The sequence below is a fragment of the Salvelinus namaycush genome, chromosome 12, assembly GCF_016432855.1.
Source record: "Salvelinus namaycush isolate Seneca chromosome 12, SaNama_1.0, whole genome shotgun sequence".
NCBI classification, from domain to species: Eukaryota; Metazoa; Chordata; class Actinopteri; order Salmoniformes; family Salmonidae; genus Salvelinus; species Salvelinus namaycush.
The window spans coordinates 44,538,379-44,547,063 of NC_052318.1; the positions used below are offsets into that span (position 1 = coordinate 44,538,379).

The 8,685-nt window shown below is 41.7% G+C and overlaps 1 protein-coding gene across 1 annotated transcript; it reads left to right on the forward strand.

Moving 5' to 3' along the window:
- Window positions 1–2,672: 2,672 nt before the first annotated feature.
- Window positions 2,673–7,680, forward strand: LOC120056633 (UDP-glucose 6-dehydrogenase-like). Its single transcript, XM_039004833.1, has 11 exons — window positions 2,673–2,834; window positions 2,939–3,040; window positions 3,221–3,421; window positions 3,511–3,708; window positions 3,856–4,003; window positions 4,167–4,261; window positions 4,419–4,549; window positions 4,657–4,799; window positions 6,954–7,045; window positions 7,230–7,340; window positions 7,576–7,680. Exons 1-11 carry the CDS (start codon window positions 2,673–2,675, stop codon window positions 7,678–7,680), a joined length of 1,488 nt encoding a protein of 495 aa, XP_038860761.1.
- Window positions 7,681–8,685: the final 1,005 nt, after the last annotated feature.

Below are 8,685 nucleotides of genomic sequence, written 5' to 3' on the forward strand. Positions count from 1 at the left end.
TCTTACACTTTCCTCATTGAACAACACTAATCAGCACTGTTAATTAGCCAACTACTCCCGTGATGTGTACGGAATGAGAGACTACAATAGGACTGTGACGCAATTCCCTTGGTTTTAAATAACACATTTCTGTCTCCTGCTGTAACCAGCACAATGACTGTTTTCTTTCCACCCAGCTGCGTTACTCTCTCCAGAGATTAATATATCTATAATAACAAGGGGGACACTCCCTCAGCTGTGGTCGGTGAATGTCTGGTCTCAAATTGAGCTGGATTGTGCCTCATGCTTTCCATGCAGATGGGTGACTGGCCCTGGGTGGGAGTTTACTATTAAATCATTACCATGTGTGGATTTCTTTCTCTTACAAATCCCACTGTCTATATTTCTATCTTGTTTTCCATTTATACATCCGTGTGATGTAACAGTATATCATCATCAGACTACTAGATAGATAGATACCCTCCCTCCCACCATTACCTCTCCCAGACACATCATCAAATTCCTTCTCCTATAGTTCTATTTTGCTCAGTGTCATGTTTTGTTCCCAAGGTTTATAAATCTTACATAATGTGAAAGAATGCGTGTTCTTTACATTTGGAAATGTTTGTCACGCCCATGTACTATAGACTTACTTAACATACTGTAACGACCCTGGGTACACCTGGGTTTATAAGCGCGGAAATCGACTCTGCCGTTTGAGCATGCTTTTGCGGCACAGTCGATAGCGCGCCGGACCTCGGGTTAGGAGGTCGATGGTTCGAGACCCGCTCCCTGCCTGTTTCATTACATTGGTGTCGGAAGTGATCGGACCTCGCATCCACGACAGTGCGTGTGCTTGGCCGGTGAGCGCGTTCCTGTAAGACGTAAAGTCGCAAGCTAGCGCGAGGACGCGCTCTTTGAAAGGAGGGAGTAGTGTAACGACCCTGTGTTTATAAGCGCGGAAATCGACTCTGCCGCTCGAGCATGCTTTTGCGGCACAGTCGATAGCGCGCCGGACCTCGGGCTAGAAGGTCGAGGGCTCGAGACCTGCTCCCTGCCTGTTTCATTACAATACATACATTGGTTGGATCTCAAAGGACTAAATCCTAACATCCCTGCGTTCTATAACACTTTTCAGCCACACAATGTCATACCAATGTAATAACCCTGTAATAAGTTGTCTAATATGAATTTCTGTAACTTTGTGCCATTGACGGAATGGTTGTGTCCTCTTGAATAAGCCCCTTTCTGGTAAGCATCAGTGGGGATGTGATGTCAAAGGATTGTGAAAGCCTGCCCCCTGTCTGAGATTTAGATATAAATTTCACCGTGGCACTAAGCATTTCAAACTCATCACTGGAGCAAGGTTCTACACATCGGAGTATCATCACCACAGATCAGCAACCAATCCCCTGGAATAAAATAATACCGTCTCGGTTTTACGTGGTTGAGAGTCTCTGAAATATTTGTATTCGGTTCAGCTGCGCACTCATCAACTGCTGGTAAGTGTCCCGTTTGTTTTGTGTTTAGCGGGTGCTATAAGTTATCGTTAGCTAGCTAAATTGGTTTTGCAACACATATTGATAATCGACTGGATGGGGCTACATTCATGTAAAGAACGGGTCTGAATAAAGTATAGGTGGCTGTTGTACAGGCGCAAGTTAGCAAGAGATAGCGCTAGCGCTAGGTAACTAACGTTAGCTAGTAATATAACATCGAAGTAGTGGCTCCAATTTGGAAACGTGTGGCAAGTTTTATATTAAACCCTAACGTTACAGTCCAGCATCATCACAGCAGGAAACGTTCCTCACCGGCCACAAAATGGTTTCTGATTGTGAAATGTGGTTTTATCCACTGAATAATTTTCAATGGTTTCTTTTGGTCCTTCTGTACAGATCTCTTAGGCTCACTTAACACGTACAACTGGCAGCCGTTTATCAGTAGTAAAATAGTACATCACAGAAATGTATCACAGTACAGTAGCTAGCTATTCTAACCAGACCAAAGTCAATAATCTTTACATTAGTGGGATGATTAATATCTGCCACGTCCTGCACGTTATTTAGTCATTTCTGGAGTAAAAGTTAGGAATAATGTGGCTTTTGTATCTAGGGGCCAGTTGTGTGTGTATGTCCCAGGGTGCTCCATCTGACCACACTGCACATAGAGCCCTCTCTGTGATCTAGAGAGCGTGGCAGAATGGGTGGAGTGAGGGGCAAACTGGCCAAATAGAGGTGGTTTGATTTGCTCCACGGAATTTTCCTTTAACTGTATTCCATTGATACCCACTGGGGAATCCAAGTGTAAATCTTGTAGCTATTGCCATGGCATATTCAGATTTTGCATAGGATTTTTTTTTTGCTTCAACACATTTTTTGTTTCGACCAATTCAATATTGAATTTCAAATAGTACAGCACATAAACCCAACGTTTTGCCCTTGAGCCTTTGTCAATGATGTGCAGGATACAGACATTATTGGGAAAGGACAAACTCAAAGGCTTGACTGAAACCATCAGTTGATGCATTGGTTAGAATTTTATTTTATTTTAATGTTTTATTCTTAGCCCAACTGTGTATTTGCTTAGATCCTGTTAAATGGAAAAGTAGGAAAAATAGCTATTCTATCACAAAAATAGAGTATTTGAGACCCCTGTCTTAAGTGCTTGTATTTTCTTTCTTTTTGAGAGGGAGAATGGTGGAGGTGAGGAAGATCTGTTGTATTGGGGCTGGCTACGTGGGCGGTCCCACCTGCAGCGTGATCGCCCAGATGTGCCCCGAGGTGACGGTTACCGTGGTGGACGTGAACGAGGACCGCATCCGTGCCTGGAATTCTGATAGCCTTCCCATCTTTGAGGTGAGTGGGAGATGATATTAATACAAGGAACTAACATCAACTGCAGGATATGACGTAAAACGATTACACATTCATGTCTAACAACATCTCTCCTTTCTTTCTAGCCTGGACTCCAGGAAGTGGTGGACTCATGCCGCGGGGTCAACCTTTTCTTCTCCACAGACATGGATGAGGCCATAAAAAATGCAGACCTGGTTTTCATATCTGTAAAAACTTTTTTTTTCAACACTTTCCCTTCTTATAATGTCAATGGCTTTCACACAATTTCCTTGAAACTATTGTTAAGATGAATGGAACTCAGTTTGGTTTCTTTAAAGGTAAGATACAGTGATGGAGCAAGATCCATGATTGAATCCACCTGAAACATCTCCCCCTTCCTTTGCCAGGTCAATACGCCTACCAAGACATTTGGGATTGGTAAGGGTCGAGCAGCGGACCTGAAGCACATAGAAGCATGTGCCCGGCGCATTGCTGATGTGTCCATCGGGTGTAAGATTGTTGTAGAGAAAAGCACAGTTCCTGTACGTGCTGCTGAGAGCATCCGCCGCATCTTCAACGCCAACACCAAGAGTAGCTTCAACTTTCAGGTGATTGCAGGGGACAGTGTATCAAACGTCTACATTCATCGGTCTGCCATGTCATCAGGTCTTATAAGCATGATCTTGTTCTCCTGCAGGTCCTCTCAAACCCAGAGTTTCTTGCTGAGGGAACAGCCATCACTGATCTGAAGAATCCAGACAGGGTATTGATTGGAGGGGATGAGACCCCTGAGGGCCAACATGCTATTGAGGCCCTGCGGAGCATCTATGAGCACTGGGTCCCCAAGAGCAAGATTATCACCACCAACACCTGGTCCTCTGAGCTCTCCAAGCTGGTATTAATACCATTTTATGTCCGTCTGTTATATCAGTACAATCTCAGCTCAGCAGCATTACGATCTCAGACACCTCCTCCTGTGATGTTTCCTGCCTTTATTCATTTGCTCACTTCTATCCTTGTTTTTCCTTTTCCGTGTTTACAGGCAGCCAATGCCTTTCTGGCCCAACGTATCAGTAGCATCAACTCCATCAGTGCCCTGTGCGAGGTAACTGGTGCTGATGTAGAGGAGGTGGCTCATGCCATCGGGACAGACCAGAGAATAGGCAGTTGCTTCCTGAAGGCCAGCGTGGGTGAGTGAGAGGGAAGCAAAGCTGGATTGGTTGACTTGTGGGGCAGTATTAGTTGGTGGTTGGATGAGATTATTGGATGACTGAGGGATTGGGTTTCAGTTATGAACTACTGGGAATTGATTGGGTGAGTTCAGTCATGATACATTCTGTGTTTGTTTCACAGGATTTGGTGGCAGTTGTTTCCAGAAGGATGTCCTCAATCTTGTGTACCTATGCGAGGTGCTAAACCTACCAGAGGTTGCAAGATACTGGCAACAGGTGTGCTTCTTTTTTCATCAACTCAAAGTAGTGCAATACAGAACTTACTTCTCATTTGAAAATAAACTCCTGTAATTGTCTCTCGCAACACTGTTTTACAGTCAGTAAAATATCACAATGGCAAAAATGTGGAACATCTAAATGTTGTCTCTCCCAGGTTATAGAGATAAACGATTACCAGCGAAAACGATTCTCTTCACGGATAATCAGCTGCCTCTTCAACACAGTGACGGACAAGAAGATAGCCTTGCTAGGATTCGCTTTCAAGAAAAACACAGGCGATACAAGGTATGGAGGGGCATTTAAAATCTTTCTCTGCTTACATCCAAAGCTCTCAGAGCGCATTTTTTTCTGCTTCCCCCTCCAAGGCTATCTTGTGTGTATTTTGTTTTCAGGGAATCCTCTAGTATCTACATCAGTCGATACCTGCTGGAGGAGGGAGCCTGTCTACACATCTATGACCCCAAGGTTAAAGCGCAGCAGATCATGCACGACCTGACTCAGCCCACACCCTCAGAAAGACATGACCCCGCCACAGGTAGCCACAGTATTCTGTGTTCTTTGTGTAAATTAATAGTATAGTAAATCAATAAGCAGATTCTAACATTAGGGTGATTCCATGACAGCATGGCCCCAAAAATATTTTTGGCACCTCAGATTGTTCTGGCAATTCTCACATACAAACTTAATTGGGAGGAAGGATGTTTGATATGTCTTTTACAGTTGTAACACAAACCATATATTTTTTAAATCACGATAAAGTGGCCATTTTAGGCCCTTTTTAGGCCTACAGTGGCCTTCAGAAAGTATTCATACTCCTTGACCTGCTCCACATTTTGTTGTTACAGCCTGAATTCAAAATTGGATTAAATATGCATTTTTTTCTCACCCATCTACACACACTGCCCCGTAATGACAAATGAAAACATTTTCTTAGATATTTTAGCAAATTTATTGAAAATGAAATACAGAAGTATCTAATTTACATAAATCTTCACACCCCTGAGTCAATACTTTGTAGAAGAATCTTTGGCAGCGTTTACAGCTGTGAGTCTTTTTGGGTAAGACTGGATTGTACAGTATTTTCCCATTATCCTTTAAAAAAAATATTCAAGCTCTGTCAATTTGATTGTTGATCATTGCTAGACAGCGATTTTCATGTCATGCCATAGATTTTCAAGCCGATTTAAGTAAAAACTGTAACTAGGCCATTTAATGTCGTCTTGGTAAGCAACTGTAGTGTAGATTTGGCCTTGTGTTTTAGGTTATTGTCCTGCTGAAAGGTGAATTAGTCTCCCAGTGTTTGTTAGAAAGCAGACTGAACCAGGTTTTCCTCTTGGATTTTGCCTGTGCTTAGCTTTATTCCATTTATTTTTATCCTAAAAAACGTCCTAGTCCTTGCCGATGACAAGCATACCCATAACATGATGCAGCCACAACCATGCTTGAAAATATGAAGAGTGGTACTGCTCAGTGATGTGTTGGATTTGCCCCAAACATAATGCTTTGTACTCTTTTGGTGATTTGCTGAATGTGCAATCCTACATGAGTGCTGTGATTGGTTAATGACCTATAATATCAATGTATATATATTTATTTATTTAACCTTTAATTTAACTAGGCAAGTCAGCTAAGAACAAATTCTTATTTACAATGACGGCCTACCGGGGGGCAGAATGACAGATTTTTACCTTGTCAGCTCAGGAATTTGATCCAGCAACCTTTTGGTTACTGGCCCAATGCTCTAACCACTAGGCTACCTATAAAATGTATAATTTCTTTCAAAAGTAGCTGAGTGCCAACTCTGGAAATGTGATGTGTTTGAAGAATATATTGTTCCAACTTCCAAACAATGTCTAAAAAATAAGCAAAATCAAAAAGGGTACTTTTGAGATATTAATAATATTTTTTTTATGTTGAACATATTTGTGAATGTTATTTTGTTGTTGCACACTATAAGAAGCATAATGACACCAATGTTGGCTTTACCATGTACAGTTCACGGATCATAAGGTCTCACAGGAGGCAAGTATAGGTCTAGAAAGGGCCTAAAATGGCCACTTTCATTGTGATTTTCTCAAAAATGGTTTCTGATATAAATGTAAAAAGCATGTTAAACATACTTCTTCCCAATTACGTTCTTATGTCCCCCTGAGAATTTAGAGAACAATCTGTGATACCCCCCCCAAAAAAAAATTGGGCTATGCTGTGGGATTGTCTGAGACCAGCCACCCGGACAGTGGATTAAACTGAGTATTTCTGTCTGTAATGAAGCCCTTTTGTGGGGAGAAACTCATTCTGATTGGCTGGGCTAAGTGGGTGGGCCTATGCCCTCCCAGGCCCACCCATAGCTGCACCCCAGCCCAGTCATGTGAAATCCATAGAATAGGGCCTAATGAATTTATTTAAATTGACTGATTTCCTTATATGAACTATAACTCAGTAAAATCATTGAAGTTTTACATTTATATTTTTGTTCAGTATAAGTTTATTGAATACATGTTGATATTTCAATATGGGTGTACTGGGTGTACTGTTATCTCTGCATTAGGTTTTGGTTGCCATACATAACTGGGGACTTGTTTTGCTCATTCTAATGAGATGGGATGAATGTTTGTTATATAACTGCTTGAAAAAGTTGATTTATATTTATCTGCATGAAGTAAACTTGGTTTATACTCTCTCGTCCTAGTTTCTCGTCTAGTCACCATCGTCACTGACCCATACAAGGCTTGTGAGAACGCCCATGCAATTGTCATCTGCACAGAGTGGGATATGTTCACGGTGTGTTTTATTTTATTTTTGAAGCTACTCACTCATCAATTACTGACATCAAATGGCAAGGAGATGACTCTGACCACACAGATATTTTGGTGGCAATGATAATTACATACATAGTTGCATTGGACTGTACATGGATTAAAGGGAGCTCTCAATGTAAACCATAGAGTCCATATTTGTACTGCAGGAGCTGGACTATGAGAAGATCTATAAAGCCATGCTGAAACCTGCCTTCATCTTTGACGGTAGAAGGATCTTGGACAGCTTGCACGACCAACTCCAGCATATCGGCTTCCAGGCAAGTAACCACAACCACAGAAAGACAGTAAACACTATCTAGGATTCTGATGAGGTAATGGCTTTAATATGAAAACACCCTAGGTACAAACAAAGGAGTTGTTTTTGCTTTTGGAAGGCTGCACTGACAAAAAGCCAAAAGATCCATTTGCAGCAGCTCCTCTAATTAGTATTTGAGAAATGTCAAGTAATGGACAGTCCAGTAGTTTCCAAAGTAATTGTTTGTCTTTTTCCAGGTGGAGACTATTGGGAAAAGAGTTAACCAGAGGATCCACTTCACTGCCATTGAGGACAAGTCAGAAATAGACCAACAGCAACCATTGAAGAAGATCAAACTATGAAGCGTGCTTATGGGACAGGAGCGACAGAGCCAGCTCAGTGCAGTAATATATTAAACCAAGTTATCATTTTTTTATGTAATATTAAATCAGTGGGATGGCTAGGCGGTATACTGTATTTTACTATATACACCCCAGTATTGATGCACGGACCGGTTTGGGTTTACTTTACCTTCTAACGGTGTTTCAATGTTTTGGTTTGTTAAATGTGTGGTACGCGACTCACACGCGTGTAATGTTCGTTTTTATAGTTTACTCCCTTTGCTACTTGGGCCATCGCTCTCCCTCTCCTCCTGCATGTCGCCAGAGAGGAAGAGGTGAAGCGAGAGGTTTTACTTGCTAATTTGCTACGTGAGGATTATTTGATCGAATAGAAGTTTCGTATTGGTTAGGTTGTTAAAAATGCACTGATATAAGTGGACGCACATTGCATTTTGGAAACGTTTTAGCATGGACATTGCCTTTGAGGGGTTCCACCATTTTAAAGTAGTCAGGGATTCCTATGAGTTGGGAGCAATCAACCAATGAAAAAGATCATTGACTACTTTAAAATAGAGATAGCCTCAATAGCGTTGCCCTCGCTGTCACAGATGCTATAATGCACAGATAAAATGATGAGTCCTATACATCTCTATGGCCTGTTGTTCACACGCATATTTGCCCTCTCGTTTGCAAGAAAGGTCCCACCTGATCTCGCCTCCTCCCGCCTGCCTTCCATCTTTGAGGACGTGTATTTCCATTGTTAGAGTGGTCACTTGACTATCTTGTCAATATAATGCCACGTGCATCCACTTATATCAGTAAATTTGTAACAACCTAAACATTACAAAACTTCTATTAGATCAAATAAGCCTACCATAATTAGAAACTCATAGACTTCCATACAAAAAAGAGCTTATCTCATGTGGACAAATTTTGGGTAGAGTAAATCCTCTCGCTTCACCTCTTCCTCTCTGCTTTCACTCTGTCTGCATGGTCAGATGCAACGAGGTGTTGGGGACAATGATG